General features: G+C 55.5%; 1 protein-coding gene across 2 annotated transcripts in view; it reads right to left on the reverse strand.

Annotated features, from left to right (window-relative positions):
• Nucleotides 1–26,078, reverse strand: part of TEAD3 (TEA domain transcription factor 3) — a 57,101-nt gene that overhangs the window by 20,294 nt on the left and 10,729 nt on the right. For both annotated transcript variants that reach the window (XM_084611091.1, XM_084611090.1), the window contains exons 2-3: nt 10,135–10,389; nt 1,168–1,232 (exon numbers count right to left, since the gene is read on the reverse strand). In XM_084611091.1, the coding sequence (XP_084467217.1) occupies nt 1,168–1,232; nt 10,135–10,270 (201 nt within the window). In that variant the 5' untranslated portion in view covers nt 10,271–10,389. The remainder of the gene's footprint in view (nt 1–1,167; nt 1,233–10,134; nt 10,390–26,078) is intronic.

Genomic DNA, 26,078 nt, shown 5'->3' on the forward strand with positions numbered 1-26,078 from the left:
GTAAAGAGTACTGGCAGAGAGGGGCTCTAGAACTGGATCTAGAAGAGAGGGGTGAAAGACGCAGGATTTCACTAGAGATCTCACACACCAGTGACCGTTCAGAGCTGGAGGCTGGCCTGGCCTAGTAGGAAGAAAGGGGCGATGTGCATAATTCAGATCCAGGTTTGAAACTAGAGGTGTTTCGGTTCAGGCCCAGATTCCTCCAGAAGCGATAGGGCCGGGTGAGTATAAAACAGGAAGCCCCATGAGCCCTAGGCCCAATCACAAGCCAAACCCCAAATCAAATGACTTTTGAAGGTTTAATTAACACTCCCTATGCCCCACTCGCCATCACAGCTCCCCCCAGGAGGGGAGGCGGTCATGTCGCTGCCCCATGCAGAGGGCTGCTCTTGGGACGTGGCTGGGCCCATCGGGACTCTCAGGAGGCTCAGGGATGGGCGACGGTGGGCTATGGAGGCACACACCGGAGGGCCGATCCCAACGGAATCCCAAACTCCAGGGGTTCTGACACCTCACGGTGGGACGTCAGCAGCCGGGAACCGTGGGATCTTAGCACAAGAGCCTCTACTGCACCAGCTAAAAGAGGCTGTTAGCCATTGCTGCAGGAGACTCATCAATCTCTAGTTGGCCTGGCCACACCCAGAGGACCATAGAGTGCCACGCTGGCAGGCAGAGTGTACAGGAGGCTCACCCAGCCCTGCTTGCCCAGCGAGCTGAAGCCCACGGGAGGAGATAAGACGACTGTGCAGGAACAGATCAGTTCCTGGACCTCAAGCATCCGATAAGCAGTGGGGTGGTGGTGGGGGTCTCAACGATCACTATCCCTCCCTTTGCTGGGCTATAGCAGCTCCCAGAGAGCTTGACTAGCCGTATCCGAGCCCCATAACCTCCCCCATGACACAGCTCAGCGTAATCCTCATTGCACTGATAGGGAAAAAGGGGCACAGCGAGGGGAAACGTAAGACGCGCAGCAAGCCAGCGGCAGAGCTGGAAGTGAACCCAGGCATCCGGACTGCCACACAGTCCCTCCTCGTCCTCCCAGGGCGCAACGACAAGCCGAGCGAAGCGAGCCAGACTCCCAGCACTGTCCTCGAGGTCGAGTCTATCAGCCAAAGGTCTCACACTCAGACACTTTCTTCAAATAAAGTAAAGCAGGGTTTTTTTTACCTGTTTTCTCGTCCGTGTTTTCCCCGTCCGGAGCTTGATGTATCTCGCTATCAATTCATTGCGACCTAGAGCAAGCCAAAGTAAGAACAAGACTAAGAACAGAGTAAGAACAAGATCAAAGCAGGAGCATCTTGCCAGGTCCTCTGCCCTGCCCCCGACACTCAAACACTTCTCTTCCCTAGTCCAAGTGGAGCCTTCCCCCCACATCCCAGCCCTGGCCTAACCAAGGTTTCTCTCCAAGCCACATGTCAAGTGACAAGGCTTTGCCAGAAGGTGGTGCTGTCCTGGCAGCTGTCAAGGCAAGACTGAGCCAGCTGGTGGGGCAGGCTGGAAGGGTCTGTGAGAGCCCGGGTGACAGCGTTAATGGGAAGAAAGGGGCCAGGACAGAATGAAATGACCACAATGGAGGGACCGTTCCGATTGACGGCACGCACCGAATGGCGGGCGGTTTGTGCCGATCAGAGAGCTGGGCGCAGACATGGGACACCCAGAAACTCCTCCCATTTTGCATCTGCGGGAAGGGATTCCTTCCCTCCCGCACCGCTCCCGGAGGACACTGCGAAGAGGGGCAGGAGAGCTTTCTGTGCTCGCTCCACCGGGAACCTGGTGCTTTGGGAACACTGCTCTCGGAGACACCCCTTCCCTTCCCTCCCCTCCCCCCGGGAGGGAAACGGGCAACTCTACATGCTGCGGAAATGGGATCTGGGTTCAGATATGAGTCACATTGGCAAGCCCCCCATTTTCCCCCATTTCCCAATCCGCATTTCCAGCAGTGCTGGCCTTTTAAACAGCCTTGCCCGACATCCTCGGCCTAATCCGAAGCAGAAGTGCTTTTGCTCCACATTTTACAGGCCAGCTGTGGCCAATCTAAATTCAACCCTCGGAGCAGCTGGGAGCTTTCTTCTCTCTCCTCCCCCCCCCACCCCCAACCGATGTGGGGGTGGGGAAGCATGCCAGATTTATTTTAATGGACCAGATGGTGGTGGTTGGAGCTAGTCGAAATGCCCTTGGAGCTAGTTTAGGATAAAAAAAAAAAAAAAGTCAAAAAGCCAAACAACTTTTGTAGCAGCGCCGGACGCCCCACGCCTTCTGGGGGCAGGGGGAGGGGCTCTCCGAACAGGCCTCACACTGTAAGGGAAGAAGCACGAGCGCCCCTCGCCCCCTCCTCATGCCCCTGCAAATCCCGCCAGCCGCAGGGCGACAGACAGCGCCAGGTGCTGTGCTGCGTCCCATGCCTCCCGGGGAGGGCAAGAGAAGGAAGGCTCCACATGTGGGAGTAACAATGCTCCCTCCAGAAAGAGCAGCTGGAGCACGGACCCTGACCCTTGAGGGGGGTGCAACCCCTTACGGGGGTAGGGCAGACCCCCCCCTCTTTTGCCCCCAGAGCACTCACGCGCCCTCTTACTGGTGACCTGAGCAGGCCCTCATACCAATGGGGGCTAGCACGCCCCTACATGGTGGGATGAAGCATGCCACCCTGGTGCCCTCACTGTAGTTTGTGAGGGGCATTAGCCAATCCTCACTTCCCCTGTGAGACCACTTTACAGATGGGGGAAACTGAGGCACAACAAACAGGGCAGTGACTTGCCCAAAGTCAGCCAGCAGGACAGGAACAGAGCTCCTGTCTCCTGAGTTCCAGCCCAGTGGCCCATCCACTCGGCCATTCTTCCCTCACACACACAGGCAAGCTTGCCTGGGAGTAATGGGGCTCCCCACAGGGAACAGCTGGAGTGATTCCCCGCGCCCTGGGTTAACACTGGCCCCCACAGGGGATGGCTGGACTACTTCCCCTTAGAAGGCAGCTGTAGCTAATCCTGCATTCCCATAAACGCCCACAACCAGGGGCTCTGGTTTCCTAGTCTCTAGCCACACAGAATCAGGTGGGCCGAGGCCCAGCCTGACCTGCCTGTACCTACTGGGCTACCCCAAAGATGTGAGGGAGAGGAGGAGATTCCAGCCCTCAGCCTCTCCCCACACTATCTGAGGGGCCCGGTGAGGCTGCTCCCTTGGGGGGCTGGCACGTTGGCACTGTTAGATGCATTTCCCCTTGCAGCCTCTCCATTGCAAACTGCACATTAGAAAGAAATGCAGCCCAAGGAGAGTCATCAGGGAACAAGTATCTGGCTTGACGCCGCCATTCCCTTCTTGTTCACCCCCAGGGTCTGAGATCTGCTCTTCCACCCTCCAACCCCGAGCGCCCCAGATGCCACTTCTCTTGGCCTCTGCATCGCTCCCCTCACAAGGCGCGGCAGCTGCCCGGTTGTTATTGGTGCCCAACGCTAGCTATGCCCTGGAGAGGTGCTGTTGGAAGGACATGGCAGGTGCCCACCTGCTCACCCTGGCAGCGTGGATCTCACTCTTGACGCCCCGGCGGGCTGTCAGAGCACAAGAGCCTGGGGGTTACAGCTAGGCCAGGACCTGGGAGACAAGCAACCTGAAGGATCCAGAGTCATGGTGGGCCCTGGCCTAGCAGGGAGGCCTAGTGACCTGAAGAGGCTGCACTCCAGGCAGGCCTGGCCCCACAGCATGGTGGGAGGCATGGGAGGAAGCAGAAGAGGGGCGGCAGGGTGTGTGAGAGAGCAATGGAGCTAACCCTGAAGATCCCTGGATCTGGACAAAGCGTGGCAAGGGAGGAGATGCTGAGAGGAGAGGGCAGCGCTGAGCGTAGAGGCACGGGGGCAAAGATGAGAGGAAAAGGAGGGTGAAGAAAGGAGGACAAGGGGTGGGGTGGGGAGAAAAGAAGAAAAAGTGACCCCAGTGGAGGAGAGGGACTTCGGGGTCAGTAGGTGTCCTACAGTCCTACAATGTACAGCAGGAGCCTGCCGGGAGGGGAGGACTGTGGGGTGGAGTGGGTCAATGTGAGGTGATTGTATTTCCTGCCCTCCCATTGTGGGGACACACCAGCTCTCCTATATCCCCACCATCCTCCCAGTCTTGAGCACGGCTCAAGGAACTACAAACACAGCGCAGCCATATGGGGCAGCCCACGCCCCGCAGTGGGGCACAGCACAGACGGTGCACTATGGGCATGGGACACTGGAATATTTGCAGTGGGTATTAACAGTCCACCTCCGGCCCCGCCATCGCAGGGTTCTCTGCGCAGTGGGAGCCTCTTCCAGGTGCTCTGGAAGTTTGCAGAGGCCTCAAGGGATCATCATTCCCCAAGCACTGTGAGCGGGTCTCCCCCTCTGGGACTGAGCTTTGCAACTGTGTGGGTCTCCCTTTCGCCCGGCGTGTCCTCTCCCCTCACCTCTATTTTAACAGCATGTGTCACTTCTCCCTTGGCGCCCCCCAGCACCCTGTGGTTAACTGTGCTGTGGGTAACTCTCCTCCCTCTGCACAGCTGTGTGTGCGTGCGTACCATGGAGCTGCGTGTCTCTCTTTCTCTGGTACTAGCACACACTAACCCTATTCTCTGCTCCCTGTGTGTGGTACCAGCAGGACAGCTCTGTGTGGGCCCCACTGTCTCTATGGTACCTGCGTGGCTAAGTCTGTGCGTGTCTGTCTCTGAGAACAGCGGGAAGGCCCCTGTGCATGCCCCCCCTCGCCGTCTCTATGGTACCAGGTAGCTAAGGGTCCTGCTCTCTCACTCTCTGGTACTGGCAGGCTTTGCAGGGCTGTCCCGGCCCCGTGATTCACCAGAGGTTGTGCCATTCCCTCTAGGAGGGCACGTCCCTCCTCCAAATTACCACATTCCCCAAATTCCTCTCCCCTGACACCACCACGTGAACCAGTTGGACGGCTCTGTTAAAAATAACCTAGTGGGACAACCTTCCAGCCAATCCACGCGCCGCAGCATACCAGCCCTGGCCGAGTCCAACTCAAGTTACACCTGCTGTCTGGGGGCAAGGCGCAGGCTCCCTGAGTTCCTGGCAACAACCCTGAGAGACACCCCTTGCCCAACAAGCCCCGGCCCTCCACCGTCTCCCCATGCTCACAGCCTGGCTACAATTCAAATGCTAGAGGTTACCAGAGGTCAAGGTTGCCCCCCTTCCACCGCTTCCCTCTGCTTCTCTATGCTGGGAGCTCAGTCCCTCTGCAATCAGAACACCCCCACCCTGCAAGTACCACAGCAGAGCTACAATGCTCTGGGATCCCTCTGGAAAATCCCATCTTTAATGCCTGCCTGGATAGGTAGCCATGCTGGTGGGCTGGAGAAAGTCTCACCCAGGGAAGCTACAGAATGCCCTGCCATGTCCTGTCTAGGCCCATCGCCGGCAAGAGCTCTGATCCTGTCAGAGCACAGTGGCATCCCAAGGAAAGAATGCTACAGCAGGGGATTGCAAGTGTTTCAGGGCAGGGACTGCTTCATACTGTGTATCTGTACAGGGCCCAGCACAAAGCAGTCCCGGTCTCAGCTGGGACCTCTAGGCCCTACTGTAATACAGCTAACAACGGCCAGCAATACTGTAGAGAGACTCATGTAAGCTGTTGGGAGCGGATGTTACTGCAGAAATCCTCAGAGAAGAAAATACTACTGAATGCTGTAGTAAGGGTCCACAACGTTACTGGTTCCAATGGAGAGTCTGGGGCTAGTGGTAGAGAATACTGGAGTATTCTCTTAGTGGGATACTGGAGTACTGGGAGGTAAGCAGGTTGGGCAGGAACAAAAGGCAATGGGGTAAGAGTAGATGAACAGCACCCCCTTTGCCCAGATAAACAGTGGGGTTCCCTGGCTCTACTGGGGTTAGTCTCCCTCTGGTCACGGCTGACCCAGCCCTGGTTCAGGGAGCCCTCTGGGGCTATGTGACCTGGAGAACCCGCGCCAGGTGTGAGCTAAGCCCTTCTCCTGTGGAGAGGACCCCCCTTTCCCCCTGGATTATGCTCAGCCAATGACTCATTTGCCATTGCTTCCACTATTCCAGCATGGAGAGCCTTGGCTTCTCCATGGGGTTTCTCGTCAGGGGGTCAAACAGGGCGCTCATACAGGCTGGAAATAACGCCCATGAAAAGGGTCAACAGCCCCACCTGGCAAATGGGGAAGCACAAACCCAGGGATTCATTCAAGGCCATGCAGATCATAGACCTGAAGGCCAGAACGGGACCATCATGATCATCTACTCTGACCTTCTGCACATTGCAGGCCACAGAATCTCTTCCACCCCCTCCTGTAATAGACCCCTCACGTCTGGCTGAGTAACTGACATCCTCACATCACAATTTAAAGATCAGAGGCAAGGGTCATGGCGGTTTCAATGCCTCCTCTCCCAGAAGAACTAGGATTGGGGTAGGAAAGCACACAACCTCCCCAAGCCACACTCCTGCAGGCGGATTGGGGTGCACAAGGACTTTGAGCTCGCCCGGCTATTCTGAGCCCCCTCCCAGACTAGAGGCAGACCGGGGCCCACTGTATGTTCGGTTCAACAGACCCCCTCCTTGCTCTCTCCTCCAGGAGGGAGACTAGGAAGGTTCCCCGCAGCCCTGCCTCCAGTTCTAAACACTGCCTACAAAAGAGAGCGGAAGTGGGGAGGGGGTGAGGCAGAGAGAAAGTGTGTGTGGGGGGGATGCAGCGAGATAAGAAGGTGAAAATCAGTTTCTGAACCAAGTGAGGCAGTGTGGAAGAAGAAAGCAGAACCGGGCTGCTGTCTCTTTAAGCAACTGCCAGATGTCTCCCAGGGGCTGGAAAAACCAGTTTGCACACTTGGGTTTGTTGAGTGGAGGCCAAGCTCCCCAGCGGCACTCCAACTATTCCCAGAGAAATCCAAACAATGCACCCGCTTTGGAATCCCCGCGCCTCCGTCCCTGATGCCCTGGGCTAGAAGGGCCCCCGCTGGGCGGCATGAGTGAGGAGCAGGGGTGCAAGGGCTGAAAGGCGGTGTAGCGAAGTAGGTCCCTTTGGGTGGTCCAGAATCTTGGGAGCAGGGGTGGGGAGAAGTCTTGCTTTGCTGCAGGAAGATCTGAGAACAGGGGGAGAGGCGTGGAGAGCCAGTGAGACCAGTGCACGGGAGGGGAGCAGTTAATGGAATGGCCAATGCTTAGGGAAGAACTTAAAAAGGCAGTGTGCTGGCGACTGTCCCCCTCCCCAGAGGTGGCTGCATTTCATGGGTGCTCTGTGCCCAATTGGTAAGGTGCTTTAGGGTCTTTTGCAATTAGAGAGAGAGGTCAGGCATTACCAGCAGTCTGCAATTACCTTCAGCTCAGTGCTGATTCCAGAGGGATTGGTACAAAGACGTGATTGGCCAGTTCTGATCGATTGTAAGAGTTGTGCCCAGTTTCTCAGAATATGATCAATATAAAACTATCCTAATCCTTAGACCTTCTCTAGCATCCTCCCAGGATTCCAAAGTGCTCTACAGAGACGAACACATTAAGTGTAAAGTAGGTATTCTAGCTATTATAAGGATGGGAGAAACTGAGGTAGAGTGGGTGGCAGTGCTGGGAACAGAACCCAGATCTCCTGAAGCTTAGTCTTGTACCTTAACCACTATTAGACAGTGTTCCTCCCCACCTCCATAAGTCATCCTCTGAGGTCATAACACAGTGTTTATAATATGACAGTCCATTCCCACGGAGACAGGTCTGAGGTCACAAACACTGAGTTGTGACATCACGGGAGGACTCAGCCCAGAGCAGAGAAGGAGGAGACCATGTGTGTTTACACACAGCTCTAGTCATCAGCAGCGAGGGAGGCAGAAAGCCCAGAACAGTTTGAGGGGGTTTAAACCTCTATTTCCCATTTCATTAGAAAGGCCCCGCTCCAGTAGCATATCCCCCCTCTCGCATTGCACAGGGGCTCAGAGTGGCCCATACTGAAATACTGGTGCCATTCCCACCAGCTCCCTGCGTTTCCTTGGAGCACTGAGCAAGTCCAACCTTGTGCTGAGCTGTTGAGACTTGAGAGATCTCAGCAGAGGATGCTGGAAACGGGGTTGGACTTCCTTTTAGTGCTGGAGAAGAGTCCTGGATTGACAACCCTAAAGACTGCAGGAGCATCCCGCGTCTGCATTGGAAGGACCGTCTCGAGGGGAGCGGAGTTTCAATAGCCTCGCCGCTGACAACACCCGTGAAGGTGCCAGTTGCGAAGGTGTTGATGTGGACAACTGACCTGCCAGGAACTGGGCTGAGAGTCACCCAACTCACCGCACAAAGACACTCGCCACCGACCTGGGCCGAACTCCAACTGCTGGCCTGTCCTCGGCGCAGACTCACTCTCTTCTCAGGCAAGCACTTGTTTAGCTTGTCACGCCAACAAAGCAATGGAAACTGGAGCGTGGGCACTGCATCCTACCCCCCTAAACCGTCAATGGGTGGAGGCAGGTACCTGTATCCACAAGGCTTCCTGCTTCCAGCTGAAGATGCTTAATGCGCTGACTTGGGCACACTTGCCTATCTTGTCACACCAATAACGTATTTAAAGTTGAACCCAAGAGGCGATGGGCCCCACTACCCCAAAGCCATCAGTGGGTACAGATTTCCCTCGGCCAGACCCTGTATTGACAAGGCGACCCTGTTCTAGTGGGAGACACCAGGCCAAATCCATGACTCTTTTGGATGAATGTGGCCCATTGGGTTGGAAATGGAAGTGGAGGAGCTTTGAATGGAGACGTGGGGGAAGGAGAAGGCTCTGGGAATGTAGTTAGCTCCCCTCAGGTTGTGGCCCCGAAAATTCAGAGCTGGGGAAACCATCGACATAGGGGGAACTTCTAGGCCAAGCCGCAGTTTGAAAACACAAATCCAAAGGTGGTGCCGAAGGAGCCTCAGAAGCAGAAGGAAGTGTTTTGTTTGTGACCTGCACGAGAGGCTAGACACACCAGCTTTCACGCCCAGCCCCAGGTGTGCGGACTCCCTGCGCAGAGCCTCTCTCTGCCTGCAACTTCACCAAACCAGTCAGGCAGGCAAAGCAGAGAGAGGGAGGGAGGGAGTGAAAAAAAGAGGGAGGGAGGGAGTGAGAGAAGGGAGAGATGTCACAGAGACTGTGGATCCTCAGCATGGGGAACAGAGTTCAACACCACTTGACAGGTCTCAGCCATTCCAAGAGGGCCACCACTCCTGCCCCAGTTTGGCTTCCCTTTCTGTGTCCCCACAGGCCGGTAGGGACACGGCCCAAAATACTGTGGTTGAGACATTAGGTTAGTGCCCCTGGTGCAGACAGCAAGGGCCAAGCCTTGGAAAGTGACTGGGCAGAGGGGAAGGCACCGCTCATACCAAGAGCTCCTAATGCCTCCGTGTCAGAGACGTCCAGGCTTGGGGCATCTGGGGGCTGAGCCTGGAGGAGCAATTCCCCTTCAGAAACTCACTTTTACCTTCTCTCTCTCTCTGCCACCCTCCATTCCTGTCGCCAGCCAGCAGTCACCCAGATGAGGTCAGAACACGGGGGGCTGACACAGGGGGATTTCAATCATCTACTGGATGCGAGAGACTGAACATCAGAGCCTCAGGTGCTGCAGAACCCGCCCCACACAGCTCTCCCAAGGCAGCTCAGTCCCGACCCACCCACTGCATCCCCAGCAATAGGCTCCCAACTTGCTCTGCTGATCAACCTCAATCCTGACCCAACCTGCTTTGCTAGTCAAGGTCTGGGCTCCCCCCGTGCTTGCATCTCAATCCTGAGCCCCCAGCTACTGCCATCTCGGGCACCCATTATCCCCACTTGGACACACACACACACACACACTTCCATCAGGCTACACGTATTCTGTGAGCAAAGACAGGACTTTCATCTCCAGAGCCAACCACCGAACACTGGCAGCAAACCCAAGGAAATTCCCTACTCTACCCCTGAACTGGAGTCAGAGACAAAACAGAATAACCGAAGGGATGTATCCTCAATTTAATTGGACTTTGGAGTGGGAATGCAGGGGCAGCATCTGGTTCTAAGGGAGGTGGTGAGCTGCTCTTAGTCATCTTAACTGGATGTTCACTCTGAAACATAATGATGGATATTTGAATAAGCACACAGTGTCTGCAGTGTCCGTTGGGTCAAGCCTGGATCCCTTCTAAAACCAAGTGCGGCCTGGTCTTACTCACCGTACATCTTGCCTTCGTCCGAGAGGATGATTTTCCGCCGGCCGCAGGGGGGGTAGATCGCCAGTGCCTCCTGGAAGCTCTGCTCGATGTCTGGACTCCACACCCCCTCGGCATCATTGTCCAGACTCTTGTCCATTCCCTCCTGTCCATCTTCCTGCCCCTCCCCGGGGCTGCCGCTGGCGTTCCAGCTGTTGGACGCTATTGTGATGGCTGCTCTGGGCTCCGACCCTGAGCCCCAAATGGCAACTCGACAACCTGAGGGGACAAAGCAAAGGTCAGCGATGGATGTCTCCTGACACCCTGCCCCCAGCCGTACACACTAGAGCACACTGCCTCTGACCAGCCAAAGAAGAGCAGGGGGGACAGAGGGACTGGGAGGGGAAGTTCCTCCTCTGCTAGAGATGCCAGCAGTGAACGTATGAGACAAAGGGCTGGGGTGCCGAATGCCGCAGAGACATACTGGGCCCTAAACGCTCGCTGACCAGTGAGCCCAGGGGAGCACAGCCCTCCTCCCCCGCTCCAATAGCGCACCAATTCGGGTGGGCTCCAGAGACAGGATGGAGAAGGTGGAGGCAAGGTGCATTGCCGGAGTGCTGCGCTCAGAGCTCGGGGCCCTAGTGCTGGCAGCAACGCCCCTACAGAAATTACTGAAGCCAGAGGAGAGATGGGTCTGAGGTACATTACAGCGCAGCCCATAGGAACCTCCACCCCGGAGACGCGACCACGTCCCCTGCCCCACATCACAGCCCAGCCCTCCAGGACCCTCCATCCCCAACTCTGAATCCCTCTTCTACCCATATCAAGAGAGGAGAGCAGGGCTTTACTGGGCAATTATCGGCCCATCACGCAAGAGCCAGCTGCCAAGCGACTGGCTCTCAAGGGGTAACTGCACATGGCAGGGAGCGGCTCTCTACCACCTTGAATGCAAAGACGGAAAATAATGGAGCTGGAATACGGCAGTGGTTCTCAAGCTTTTGTACTGGTGACCCCTTTCACATAGCAAGCCTCCGAGTTCGACCGCCCCCTTATAAATTAAAAAACATGTTTTTATATATTTAACACCATTATAAATGCTGGAGGCAAAGCGCGGTTTGGGGTACAGGCTGACAGCCCCCCATATAATAACTTCGTGACCCCCTGAGGGGTTCCAACCCCCCAGTTTGAGAACCCCTGGAATACGGGCTGGTACAGGGGTTCCCAAACTTTTTTTGCTGGGATTTCCCCTTGAAAATATTTCAGGCTGTGATGACCCACACCAGGCCACCCTTACTTCTGCACTGCTGCTGACGGCGGCGCTGCCTTCAGAGCGGGACAACCGGTCAGCAGCCGCCGCTCTTGCAACCCCCCATTTGGGTTGGGCCCCCCCCCAGCATGAGAAATGCTGGGCTGCTACATATTGGGCATTAGAGCAGTGGGTATCCCTTCACTGCGGCCCCCCTGCTAGTTACACCATCACCCCACTACTCGCAGGCCATGCCGCTGCCTTGGAGCCCCCCCGGCCTGCTGCATTTCAACATAGTCGGGCCTCAGTGCAGGGACACAGCACAGGCAATGCGGGGGGGGGCTCAGCCTGGTGTGTCTGCCCCCCCCCGCACAACAACACAGAGCCTGTGCCGGCACTAGGCTCCCTTGCTGAGCATGACACCCCTGCTGGGGGCCCTCTCGTGGCCCAAAGCCCAGCCTCGCCAGCAAAACCCTCTGGGGCCAAAGCCTGCCCCCACCAAAGGCTCAACCCCCACAGTGGCTGCAATGGGAAGAGTTGGAAGCGAAGTCTGTAGACGGGAGCAGTGTTTGAAATCCCCAGCAAGGATTTTGGGCGGCACCCAGGAGATTTGGATGCCCAATTCCTCTTGAGCTGAATGGGGGCCAGGTGCCCGGATCCCTTTGGTAGCTCTGAAAGACTCAGCCCCCATCTCACTTTGGGATTCTGGTTCAACGTGTCTATTTGGATAAGCCTGACCCTCCCCCTGAAAGGTCGCTGGGTGTTGTGGGTTGGGCGCAACGCGCCCATGGGGGGCCTCCGGGGGGAAGCTCCGCTGCCCGGACAGGTTCTGCCAGACAGGCCTCAAACCAGCGCCTGCAACTTCACCTCCCCTCTTGCTCCCCCCTTTCCTGCCCAGCTCCCAGAGCAGGCTCGGTGCACGTTTGGCAGCAGCTGCTGCTGGTGGAGAGCTGAGCGCAGAGGTGTCTCCTTCGGCTAGAGGCTTCCCAGAGGGGCTGTGAGAGCGCGCTAGAGGTCTCCAGTACAGACATCTCCTTTTAAAGGAACTGCAGCAAGCTGCTGGTTCAAGTGCGCAGGGATTCATTATTTTTTTTTTAAAGTAACTTTTTTCCTGTCTCTCCCCGAGCCCCGTGATGTCACCCAGTCTCTCCCGCTGCTCCCCCCTCCCCGTCCTCCACCCGCACCCCCCCCCTTCTTTGGGAGCAGTGTGGCCAAATAAGGAGAACAGAATTGGAGCAGTTAGCCAAAGAGAAGGGGGAGGGATGGAGAGGGAGGCTGCTGCGGCTGTTGTGTAGCTTCCCGGCTCCCCAAACACACACACACACACACACACACGCGCGCGCGCGCGCGCCCGGTAGTGGGTACTGCACTGGGACGGGGGGGGAGGGACAGGAGTTTTTGGGGTGGGAGCATGGGCATGTGAGAGCTTGCAATCCCAAGGGAGGGGAGCGTAGGTGCAGGCAAGAGCTCGTTAGCTCAGGAGGCAAAGGGGAACAGGGTCAGGGAGCTGCTGTTGAAGGCGGCAAACGGGCTACAGAGCAGCAGGGTAACGCCTGCTAGAGACCGAGAGAGACTTCCCCCTCCCCATTTCTGCCCAGGGTCAGGATGTAGCAGAATTTCTTCTTCTTGCAGCGCACGGAGAAAATATTGAGGCCTTCTCCTCCACAACACCCATCCCTTGGAGACACCAGGCTTCCTCCCACCCCAGGGGGGCATAGGAACCCCCGTGGCTGAGCACAGGACCCTGCAGCACTGTGCGGGGGGGAATACGCTGAAGTTTTCCGGGCAACTACTGCAAAATATTGCAGGAGAGTCCTAGAAGGGAGGTTTGGAAGGGAGGTGAACCCTCTTGCTTCACTACTGGGGGTCAGGAGGAAGCTGCCTCTGTAGGACCGTCCTCTGAGCCGACTGGGACTGTTCCCTCTTGGAGACAGGATGCTGGGCTGAAGAGATCCTGGGCTGATCCAGTCTGGCAAGCCCTGTGTTCCCAGGAGATCCCACCCAGGATGCTCTAGCCAAGGGTTTGGAACCAAGTCTCCAGCCAGCCATTACTGTTAATATGATAGTAGCTGCTGAAAGCCCCAAGCAGGATGGAGACGGTGTGGTGCTAGGTGCTGTACAAACACACATGCAGGCCTGTGTTAGTGCCCAGGTCTCCCATCGCTGCTTATGGCTGAATTAGTATCCACACACATCTCCTCCTGCTGACCCGACTGGTGGGGAAACCTCAGAGCTCACCCTGAGCTCTCCTTCCAGTCAGGTGACAACACAGTCAAAGCTCTGAGGATTTGGGGCTGGGGGGGAACAGAAGACGACAGAGCAGGAGTGCGCTCTCTCCTCGCTGGCCTGCCCCACCCAGTTGGAGACACGAGGAGGAAGATCCAAGAGTGGCCCGGCCATGGTGTGAGTGGTAGCCACTGGGAAAACAGTGTCTTGCCAAGCCAAGCAACTCCATTTCCTGGAGGGAGGGTGCAGGCGAGCGGCGAGTCATAGCTTTGACGTACAGTGCAAGAGATGATGAATCCAAGGCTCCACCCAGCCCTTACAAAACAGCGACCACAACAACAACTGGGAAACAAGCAATGCCGGGCTTTCTTTGGAGGTGTGGGGCTGCCTAACCTGATCAGGGTGGGGGAGGGAGGCTGGAGCAAAACATGTCACTTTCCTTCTTTTACATCAGCTTGTCCTTGGAGAAGGCAAAGGGATTCCTTCCCTCAAAATCAGGGCCATGGCCCGCTCCTCTCCCAAATCCAGGAAGCCAGCAAGTTCTGCAGGTCCCTCATATCAGTTCTCCAGTAATGTCAGGGGCCTTGCAGAATCAAACTCTGCTCCCACAGCTTAGTTTGCCATCTTTATCAGCTCCCTCCAATGTGGCCAGGAGATTGGCTGACCTTTGCAAGCACGCTCTCCGGAGGGCACGAGGAGCTGGGGTGAGATTTTCCCTTGATGTGCAGAAAGGTTTCAGATTTGACCAAGATGCAAGACCAAGACCTCTTGAGTGTGAAGGTCCCCATTTCTCAGACAGGTCCCTCCAATGGCGACCCTCTTTCCTGGGGCTCATCCAAGCCTCCCACTGCCTCTTTGAGTGCGTATGAGATGGAGTGACCTCACCACTCAGAACGGAGAAGTTACCTTCTCTGGAACCAGCATCCTAGGGGAGTTCTCATTCTCCCAGGAGCTTCAGTAAGTTTTAGCACAGCCCACGAGAACTACCTGCTTCCATCACCATTCCCCAGAGAGATACAGTCATCCACTTTTCACCTTCCTACCGTCTCTCTCTTTCCCCTCCCTCCCTCCTCTCTTCCTTAATCTTCAGGTGCCCTCTTAAGTAACCTACCGAACATCCCACTCAAAACACAGACACAGGGCCAAGAGCTCAAGTAAGGGGGAGGCGAGGAAGCCTGGGGAGCTTAGCTCCCCCATCTCCACTCTAAGCAGAGAGGAGTTCCTGTTTCAATCTGCTTTAATCACTGCGTTGGGCTGGATTCTCACCAACGTGGTGAGACCACTTTGTGCTGTATTACTAGTAGACTCCGACATTAGCATGACATGACCAGCCCATCGCAGAGGGATCCCCTGGCAGCACAGGGCCAGTGAAGAACAACTCTCCCCTGCTGGTATCAGGGTAGCAGAGATGGGGGCATGACCAAAGGAAAGGGCATGTGACCTAGATATGCCAATCACCAGCTGTGGGGGGCAAATTTGTGCCCTGGGCAGCCAGTGAGAGTCTGAGCAGCCTTCAGGAACCAGCCATAAGCAAAGGCCACATCAGGATTTGGGGGTGGGGGGTGCCAAGGGGGGGCTTTAAGGACATTGTAGTGCAGGCACACACATGTGCACAAATACACACCTCCTGACCTGCACTCTCTGCAGAGCAGCTGTCCCACCGCGGGGCCTGTGCAGGAAGAGTGCCCAGGACTGGAAAAGCAGGGATGGCACAGGCCAGAGCTGGTACGTACAGCAATGCCAGCACGATACCTGGGCTCCAAGGGGTGTCTATAACCCACTATATCTAATTCATCAATGCCAGCTGTTTATTCGTTAGGCCCATCACAGTCTCTCTCCCCCACTATTTTATTTTATATTTTATTTTGAGAGCAAGTTTTCTTGCCTGCCTTCATCTCACTTTAGCTCCACACCTGTTCTTGTAGCCGCTCCTTAAAAATCCAGGTAAAAATAAGGAAACAATACATGGCACTGCAAACTCCATCCCCAAACACCAGCACCCCCGTCAGTGCACACGAAGGAATACACATGGCGCTGGGGGGTTCCAATCTCACAGATGCAGCAGTGGAGGGAGGGAACACTTGCGTTTGGGGGAGAATAAGCACGGGGGAAATAGAGGCATACAGAGAGTGTGATCTTACAAACACCAGGGTGACTGTAATGGAGAACGTTCTGCTTTATCAGAGGAAAACTGCGCCCCCAGAGATGGAAGGGACCTATTTAGCCCGGGTCCACACCCCTGTACAAGGGCAGGATACAACAGCACAAGAGATGCTGCATCAAATATTAAAGCAATGATGTCTTTGATCTCCGGCTGCTTAGGAGTCATAGGTTGGGAGGGAAACACGGATGCAGATAGGAGCTATAGTGTGCCATGGAGCCAGGTCCTTAGCGGATGGAAACTAGTGTAGCTCTGGTGACTTCAACAGAGCGACATGGATTTACAGCAGCTCAGAGTCTGGCCTCAGGAGGCAGGTGTAGTGGAAGCTATTCCTGATGGTGGGGTCAGCTTCTGCCTCCTTTACAGAGAGAGGGGAGGTGGGGACAGGAACAAAGGCCCGTGTTTGAGGAGCATTAGCAACATGCTGCCGGACTGGGAGGCAGGAGGACGGAGGGTGAAAAATCCAAGGATGAGGTTGGAAGCTAGGAGTGGAGCTTTGTCCTGGAGACTGGACATGCCCCTATTTACAGGCAAGGGCAAGGTTACAACACGATACAGAATGAGATGATCTCAGAAGCTCCCAAATACATCTCATTTTTAACCTGGGGAAACTCATTGCCAGGGGATGTGGCGAAGGCCAAAACTATAACAGGGTCCAAAAAAGAACTAGACAAGTTCCTGGAGAATAGGTCCATCAATGGCTATTAACCAAGATGGGCAGGGATGCAACCCCATGCTCTGAATGTCCCTAACTTCTTGTTTGCCAGAAGCTGGGAGTGGACCACAGGGGATAGATCACTATAATTGCCCTGTTCTGTTCATTCCCTCTGAAGCATCTGGCATTGGCCAGCCAGAAGACAGGACAGTGGGCTAGATGGACCTTTGGTCTGACCCAGTCTGGCCGTTCTTATGTTAAGCTGGGTCTTCTGACACATGTGCAGGTTTGTTTCAAATTGCACTGGAGACCGTCCCCTACACAGCCTGCTTGCACCAGAAGCCCCAGACGCTAGAGCCATCACAGTTCCTGCCTAGCAGCCAGTGCACGGTGGCATCTGGTTCTCCAGCGCTCTGTCCAGGCTGCTTTTAAACCAACCCAAGCAGTGGTGTATTCACCCCTTCCCCAGAGAGCCTGTTCCACCTCCTGATAAAGATCATAGCCAGGAAGGCTGTCCTGACATTCAGCCTACATTCTCCTTTCCTTATTTCCATCTTCTTACTCCCTTCTAAACAACCCATGACCCTCCTTGGGAATTAAAATACTTCCTAACGTGTCTGCAGGATGTAAGTCCTTTCCTCACTGTTAACTCAAGCTATGCATTTAAACTCTCCTTCTGCAAGGATCTTGCCTGCCCCTCCATTGCTGGGGCTGCCCTCCTCTGCAGTGACATTGGGGCTGAGACCAGCCTGCACAGGTGGTGTATGGCTCAGCCAGACCCTGAATCTCTCCGGACACTGTTGTCAGGGAGAGATCTCCCAAGAAGCCTCTGCACCTAGCATCTTACTGCAGCAGAACTGGAAGGAGGATTCTCACCTGGAGCGAAGGTAAGAGGAGAGGGTTCCTGCATTCCGGAATTAACTAGGAGGAGAGGCAGAAGCATTGGGAACAACAGCCTCTAGCTCCCATCCCGGTCTGCGGGTCTCCCCAGCTCTGTGCCACACAATTGGAGCACAATCAGGTTTGCAATCAGGAGAGCCTCCTGCTGCTGGGGAGCGAAGAGGGGAAGCTAGCTAGGATGTATTGGAGCAGGGGTGGAAGCAGGATTTGCTCCGGAAGAGTTGGGAAGGCAGGAGGATCTGTTGACATAGGGGGTAGGAAGGGACAGCTGGAAGTAAAGGGAAGCTGCCCTGTGAACTGGTTCAGCTCCTGCCTTATGGGTCAGTCCCTGCTGGGCCCACAGGGGAGCCCTTCTTTCCCCGGTCCCCACCCCCCCGCATTTAAAGAGGATAAAAGTTCACAGACAAGCCCAGACAGGAGGCTGCTGGCTGGGAGCTAGTGCAGCGAGCTGCACCTCTCACCTGAAAGACAAAAAGTTTCAGCTTACAGCCTGGGCGTGACCTCTCCTGGTGCAGAATCCGCTCCTGCTGACAAGAAAGCCAGGGGGGGAAATCCAAGGCTGCAAGTTCCACTTCGATTTCCCCCTGCGGGGAGTTTCAGGCAAGAGCTCACACCCACCTGCTGCTCTCTGCCTAGGCAAGGGGGGAGGGTGGGGGAGATCCCGCCAGAGCAGCAGCCCTGCAGTTAGAAAGGGGGCCCCTAATGTGGGGTGCGGAGGGGAGAAGGAGCAGAGGGGAGAAACTGGCTTCCCTGCTCTGTGCCAAACCTGTTCACGTGGCTCCAAACACCCAAACACATGGCTTTGTTGTCTAAGTACCACGTTCACCACTCTTAGGCCTACAGAGTTCCATGCAGCTGACTCGAGGTCCTGCCAGGGGAGGATTGCCCCAAAACTCACCATTGTGCAGGGCCAGCCACTTTCCTCTCCAGAGGTGGCTGCATTTTGGGGCTGCGTGTACATCTTTGTATGACCCTGTGGGATCCTTGAGGACAAGAGGCATCACACAAATGCAAACTACCATCAAGTGAAATGGGGATAGCTGGGATCAGCCCTTGCAGTAACCCACAGGGTGGGAGAGGAACAGGAGAGAGAGAGATGGAAGGGAAGCCATGGGGAGGGTGTATTATATTGCCACAAACTCCTATGGGGAGAATTCTACCAAGCCCCCTAAGAGAGACATTCACCAGACTCCACCACAGGTGAAGCAGCCAAACGGCAGGGCTGGCCTGGCCTGGCCTGGCCACGGTCAGACACCCGAGCAAGGAGCTGTACAAAGGGCCTGAGAAAGAGGTGGTCACCGTGACCTTCGGGAAGTCAGACAGACTCACTCCCCATTCCCAGCCCCAGAGACAAGCCAAGGCCAGGGCATTCAGCTACCAGAGCATCCGGGAGGTTTCCCAGCTCGGCGGGGCGAGCTCCCACCGACTCCGCCTGCTCCCTCGCTCTGCGGCCCCATCCTGGGGGAGACAGCATTGAGTATATTTATAGCACAGGGGGAGGGATGGAATTCGATTGCCAGGTTCAAGTCTCCAGCGCAGCAGCAGCCTGCTGGCCTGGCACAGCTCTCTGTCAGAGGGGCCGGCGAGCGGAGAGAGGCCTGGGCTGGAGCAGAAATCCAGAGGGGCACAGAGCAGAACCATCATCCAAGTGTCCCCCGCACCCCCTGGGACATCAGGATTTTAATGGGTCACATTTAGAGCTGCTCATGAGAGCTTCCCAGCCAAAGCACAAATCCGAGGGAAGGTTTTCAGGAAATGCACCAAGCAACCCACCCTGTTTGTGGTGTGAAAGTTGTTTGGGAGGGGGCTTGAGAAAGCCTGTATAGATCCCCCATTGTCATGGGAGCAGGCTGGGAGGGGGCCTCCAGCCCCCCATGGTCATGGGAGCTCAGAGGTGAGGGGGCTGGAAATACTTATAGAACTCCCCTGGGCTCACCCTCAGGCAACACGGACATCGACCCAGCATTGCCAGGAAGCAGACACACACTATAGATCCTGTGTGGTCATGGCAGGCTCATCACCATGGGTGTGGGGCCCTCAGTAAGGCCCGGCCATTTGCGTAACTCCAGGATGATGCCCCCCACAGCAACGTCAGCAGCAGGCCAGTAGCCCGGCTTTCTGCCCGAGGGGAGCCGCAGATAGCAATTTGGGAACAGGAGGAAGCAGCCTGGTGGTCACTGGGCCCCTGCCACTCGCATGCCCTGCACTATCGCAGTAGAGCTCCCATCCTACCAGATGCTGCCCCTGAGCCCCAGACTACTCCACAGGAGAGCAGGGCACTGACAAAGATACAAAGATGCCCTGGCTGGGGAAAGCACTGGGGCAGAGCTGGGGAGAGACGGGGTCTCTCAGCAGGACTGACAGGAGTCTTTGTGCCTTGGATTATTCAGCCCAGCCTGTCCCTGTGCTGGGATCAAGCAGGCACTTCAGGGAGCTAGGTGATACAGAGAGTGGGTAGCAGCCACTGGGGACTTTGCAATCAACTAAAAATCTGAGGGATGGGACAGGAGGGTCCCCTCTCCCAATTGTGGGAGACTCTGCCTCACTGGAGCTCGAATGCAAGGAGCACTTATTCAGAGACCCAGCAGAGCTGAGGTCCTGCTCACTCCATGAAGGACCCCCCAATGATTCCTGCAAGAGCTGGGGCATTAACCCCAGCAACCTGACTGCAGTTCCAGGGCGGCTACCTGAACGAGCCCACCCCATTGTCTAGAACTCCCCATCTCATTCGTCCCTTCCTCTCCTCAGGGCTGTAGTGCAGCAATGCTGTGTGCCGCCAGACAGCTGCTGCATTCCACCCCAGAGGTGGCTGCAGCTCAGCGATGCCAAGGTATACACAGCCCAAGGAGGACTTTGGGATCTTTTGAGACAGGCAGCACTACTGGAATCCAGAGCCATCGGGGGCGCAAACATTTCCCTTCGAGTACCGTGTGCCCGTGTAATGGCCCCAAGCCATTTCACACAGCAGCTCTCCGGCCCCTCCTCATGCGTCAGAGTGCTAGCCAAGAGAATGCACAGCCCCAAAAGCAGGCTCTGAACTCCAACAGGAGGAAACAATTTGCAAGCACGCAGAGGACTTCTTTAATATGCTTCTAATTTCTGGAAGGAGAACGCTTGCCGGGGGCACTCTCCATGATACTGCCTCTCAGCCTCTCCCCCACGCCCCCTCCCCAGCCTTCTCCCCCACCTCCCCAGCTCTTCCATGTTTGTTTTGTCTGCATGTTAATACATTTTATCCGACTGTGTGCACGGGAAGGAAATGGGGGAGGGAGGCAGGGATGGGGCAGGAAAGCCAGGCTGCCACCTGCAAAGCCTGAGGGGGAAGGAGGGGGCAGTGCAGCTCAGAAGGTGAGAAGGTGGAGTGGTTTCAGGGGAGCCTGTAGGGAGAAGGAATCCCCAGATTCACAGTGCTGCATCCTACAGGGGTGGCAGGGAACAACAAGGGGGTGTCCGTGAAGGGAGGGTGCTTCTAAAATCCTCGATGGCGAGGGATGTTGGCGTAAGAAATTAAAACAGCCACGGGAATGACCTGCTCTGGTTCTTTCACTGTCTCTACGGCCTGTGGGCTGGGATAGGCCACATCCGATGCTCTTTACAGGGCACACAATGGTTGATTCTGTCCACAGTGGGGTGAGAAGCGTTGTCAACGCCAGCTTGGGGAGAGGGGAGTTGACCTGCTTGACACCCAGCGTCCAACCTGGCAGCTCTCGTGAAAGGCCCCACACACCCTGGTTCCCAACGCCACTCCTGAGCCCCTCCGCACTGTCCCAAGCATCGGTGGAGGTGGGGGGGACTGCCAGTACTCGCCTCTCCCCAAAGACAGAGTGCGTGTTATTGCTGCCAGCCCAGGGATCTCAGATCCTCACTCGTGGTGACTGCACCACCTGGCCAGCCCTCACCAGGAGATCTCCACCCAGCAATCACATCCTCAGCCTGCAGCCCTATCACCAGGGCCTGTAACCTCACGCGCTGGGGCTGGGGGATCCCCAGGTGGGAGAGTGCCAAGGATGCTGCTGGCAGCGCTAGTGGCTCAACAGATGGCACCCCAGTGGAGCCCTAGGAGGTACATTGCCTTTCAGAAGTCCTGGCCATGAAAGACCTCACAGCAGTTTTTCCAAGAGTCAGGGTGTTAATCCTGGTGTCCTGGTCAAATGGCAGGTTGGGTGACCACATTCTGCAGACCCTAGCCACCCCCCATCCCTGCAGTTTCCATGGGAGTAGTTTCCGGTCACTACTTCCCCTCCTGGAAAACACTCCCACATGCTCCACCCCAGAAGTGGTTGCCTTTCAGCAAGGAATAGAGCAATCCCTGCCTTTAGCTTGAACAGCAGTATGGGATCCTGGGGAGGGTGGTGGAAAGCATTATATTCATCAGCAGAGCACACCACCAAGGTATTTCTACCCAACAGCTCTCCCACAGGGACCAAACCTCAGAGACTAATCGATACTAATGGTTGGGGGCTTGTGATCTTTTTCTAAACTGTTACCGAGCTGCAAGGCCCTTTGATATTTAGGGATTCCCATTGCTCAGAAGCAGATTTCACTTCTACCACTTGCTACCATCAGGGTATATCCCTTTGCAAGGAACCTGCCTGCAGAAGGGACTTAGAAATCCAAGCCACTGATGTGGCACTATAGGCTCCGTAAAAGCAAAGTTTCAGAGGGAAGTGTAGCTCAGTAACAAGCCAGTTAGCAAGTGCCTGTCTCTCTTGCCCACCTCTCACTGGATCCATCCTCCTTTTCTGCATTCCCACCCCACCCCACCACTCAGACAGACAGGGGAATGGATGCCGAAGGGCCCCCGGACGGTCCAGACTTGGAAGTCCTGGGACTCTCCCAGACACCCCTCCCCCCGACTCCTGCTCCCTTGTGAGACAGCCTGAGTAATTTCCTTTCCTCTATCACTTCCTGTCTTTTCCGGCCTGGCATGGAGCTCAGGAAGCAATCGGCGTGAGGAAACCACAAGAGGCCACGTGGCTGCGAGGCCACGAGGGATGCAGCGCCGATGAATGGTGGCTCCCAAAGTGACAACAGACTGGAGAGAGGGCCTGGGTCTCCCAGGCAACCACCAAGTCCATCCCTTCCCCTTTAGGCTCCTTGTGTCCCCCGATGCGCTGGTCACCTCCTACCCACCAGTTACAAACAAGGGCCCAGCCCCCAGCCCGTGCACAGCGAGGCAGATGGCCACCAACCCCATCCTAACAAAGTTGCTCCTCACAGAGGAACTTTCCTGCCCAACACTGGCCCTCACCCACCAGCGGGCGGTCTAGCAACACCCCACAGCCTGAGTGGGCAGGCATGGCACCCTCAGAGACCAACCACGGCCGTACCCCATTTGCCAACCGGGGCCACCCCTTAGGGCTCTCAAAGCGCTTTATACCGGGGGTAGAAGTACTATTCTCCCCATTACATGTATGGGGAAACTGAGGCACAGAGCGAAGAAAGGGCAGCCAGAAACAGAACCCCAGTACCTTGCTTAGTGGCCCATCCCTCCCCTGCTACGCACCAAGCTCTCGCTCGCTGAGGAGACAGTACTAAGGGGTCTGCAAAGCTCTGCAAACAAGACCTGGCACGCCTCTCCTTTTTTCCTCCATTTCCATGACACCCCACATCATCACAGGGCAGTCGAAGGATGAGGCGGACCCAGCATGGACTCTCTCTACATGTCCCCTCTGTCCTGAAAGCCGCTTCTCCCCAAGGAGGACACTATCTGCTCAGTGCTGCCAGCGTTTCTCATGCCCTCCCACAATTAGCTTACCGGCTGCCACATCATCCCAGCCTCATTCCTCCTGTCCATCCGCTTTTGTGCCAGCCCGACACCAGCGAGGCGTGGAGACGGGACACCAGGGAACCGAGGCTCAGAAGGAATGGGGCTTAGGCCTTTTCACTAGACCCAGCACCTCTCACCAGCTCAGGAAATGTATCTTGAATGGGTCAAACCCCACAGGGCCCCTAGTCCCCCTCAAGTCAACGGGGATCTGCCTGGGGAAGAACCGAGCCGGGATTGCAGCCTCTGGTCCATATTTTTTAAAGCAAAGCAGCTGTTTCTCCGAGCCTCGCTGCTAGGTAGCGGGGCAGCTCTCTTGGTTCGAACTTGACCACATAACCTGGCAGCGGGGGTGGCCCATTTGCTTTCTATCCTGCTTAACCAGAAGAGGAGCTTCACTGATTTACATTTTAATAAAAGCTTTTAAAGCATTAATTATTTTATAGATTATGAAACTAGTTGGAAACTAAGTCTTGGACTGGCCTCCTCCAGCGTCACCAAGATGGCCACCACCAGGAAAGGGATCATCTTATTTACACAGCACCCTTGGGCCCAAAAGGCTTTACAAACTGTAGGCCTGTTCCCAAGAGGCCCGACACTCCCACTGTATCATCCGCCATGAATTAATGGTGCTCAGCACACCTCGGGATCAAGCTCCTACATACTGGAGTCACTTCACCCATCACTGAAACGCAGCCACGTCTGAAACATGGCAAACGTTAAACAGTGCGTGGTTAGGACAGGAAGTTTCCAGTTGAAATTGCCAGGGGAATGAGTTAGACCAGATGTAATTTGGCCAGTAGCATGCTGAGAAACATCATTACAAGTTAAACCTTTATTTCCAATTATAATTTGCTGTTTGCCGACGGTGAGAAGCAACTCTGATCTACTGAGCTTGAGAACCTGCCGATCCAAGCAGAGAAAGTGGCTTCAAGCATTTGAATTCCCAGCACAGCTTACAAGCAAAGCCAATTTCCCAGAGATCCCATAGGCTTAAACTGCACAAGACTCAAGGAAGAGATCCGGGAGGTTGAAGCAGAGAAGCAGCCTCTGCTGAAAGTGTTCAGGCAATCAGCTCAGCAAGCCCATGGTCTGGCCAAGGTGATTAACTACGTATTCTAGCCTGAATAAACGGGGCCAGAGCTGGCTTTAGGGATGGGCTGTCCTGGTAAGAACGACAACGTCTACTCCACAGACGCACACCAAACAGCCACCGAATACTTTGCTAGGACCTGGTCACAAGAAGGGGTTGGAATTCAGAGGAAAAGGCAAACCCATAAATCATTCTCCTAGGATATCTTAAGCTAGAAACAACCATTTCTATAAGATCAGGAAAAAACAATAAGCCCAGGAAACCAGGAAGATCAAGGGAGAGGCGGGGGTATATAGGTGGGGGTATCCCAGATGTTCTCAGTACAACAGATGTGGACCAGCTCAGGGTTCTCTCGCTAGCTCTTCGTCATTTCAGATGCTCTGGGAGGCAAAGGACTCCAGGTGTCCATATAAAGGATTGTCCTGGTGCCACTGAACCCAAATAGGGCTCGTGCCCTAAGGCTTACCTTCCCGAGGAAGGGATTGGACTGGCACATTCCTCCAGCCCACTCTGGTCTTTGCATCTTCTCTCCTACTGCCCCCTCTCCCACCCCTCCGTGTCCAGAACGGTCTCCCCTCTCCTTGTCCGAGCTCCTCCTCCTTCCAAACCCGCATTTGGGAATTCTCCATCCCAACAACTGCCCACACCCTCCCATTCCTCAGCAACTGTTGCGAGTGTCCCAGCTAGCTCTCCCTTGGGCCCAGCCTACAAACAGCATTGTATTGGCTTAACTAAGGGTGTCTTTTTAAACCGGGGTCGCTAAATCAGTGCCAACTCCTGTGTGGACTCTCAAATCCGTGTGAAAATGGGCTAGGTCCATTTCATTCCCTATTGACTTAGACAAGGCCTTAGATCTGTGGGGCGGGAAAAAGTGTCTTACTGACTCTGTGCAAATGTACAGACTGTGTGATTTTAAAGTAGCCAGTCTAAAGCCATAAGGTGTCTATAACCCCTGTGCAAACAGGAAGGCTCCAGTTCTTTCACACCCACTCCCTCATCCCAGGCTGCCTCTCCCTTCCCTCCACCCCGTGTAACCCAATCCTCACCATGGAAGCAGCTGCAATCACTGCCCTCACCCTGTGCCTAGGAAACACAGCCGCCCCTGAGGCACCAGCCCTGATTCATAGCTGGGTGCTGCGGGTAATCTGAAAGCAGCACCTTACCAAACCAGAGCAGCCCTGAGCACAAGCCACTGGCCTACACATGCCAACCCAGCTCCGGGATGGGGAATGGCCTTCGCACCTTTCTGAAACCGAGAAAAAAGCCATTCCGTCTGGCGGAAGCCAAGCACTCCTCACCATTCCAAGTCACTTTCCCCTCGCATGCTGTCCTGATACCATGGGAAGAATCCCTCCACACAGATGGCATCACGGGATAAAGGTCCCCACAGGAGCCCCTTCCAGAGGGTTTCCCCTTCTCACACATTTGCAGAAACCATAATGGAAGTATGTATTTCATATGCCATACACTGTACATACAGGAAACAGCAATGGGCCCTGCGTGGACAATCAATGCACTGTGCAATTCCATACATTAGGGCTAAACGGATGACTCATGAATGAACACCGCACAGAACGACCAAAGGGGAACACGCTCTGCAGAGGGGCCGGCGAGGAAACGAACAAGAACCGGTATCCCCACCAGGAGGCAGCTAATGCGGAAAAAGGGAATCCTACAGGGTCACGTATATTTCTGCAGCCCAGAGCCTGGAATATGTTTACCTAGACTGACAGCCAGAGGGCTGGCTCGGTGGTCTGTGTATTTCTAGGCTCCCACCATTGTGGCCTTTAGGTTTCTGGTCTGGAGTATCCAGACCCTTTTCCCAGTGAGCTTCCGCCTCCCCTGTAAGTTAAGAACCATGCAGCTTTCAGCATGCGGGTCTTTCTGATGAGGCCCCAAACAGCAAGATCCAATCCACTG

This window comes from Lepidochelys olivacea (genome assembly GCF_965140295.1).
Source record: "Lepidochelys olivacea isolate rLepOli2 genome assembly, chromosome: 21".
Classification (NCBI taxonomy): Eukaryota; Metazoa; Chordata; order Testudines; family Cheloniidae; genus Lepidochelys; species Lepidochelys olivacea.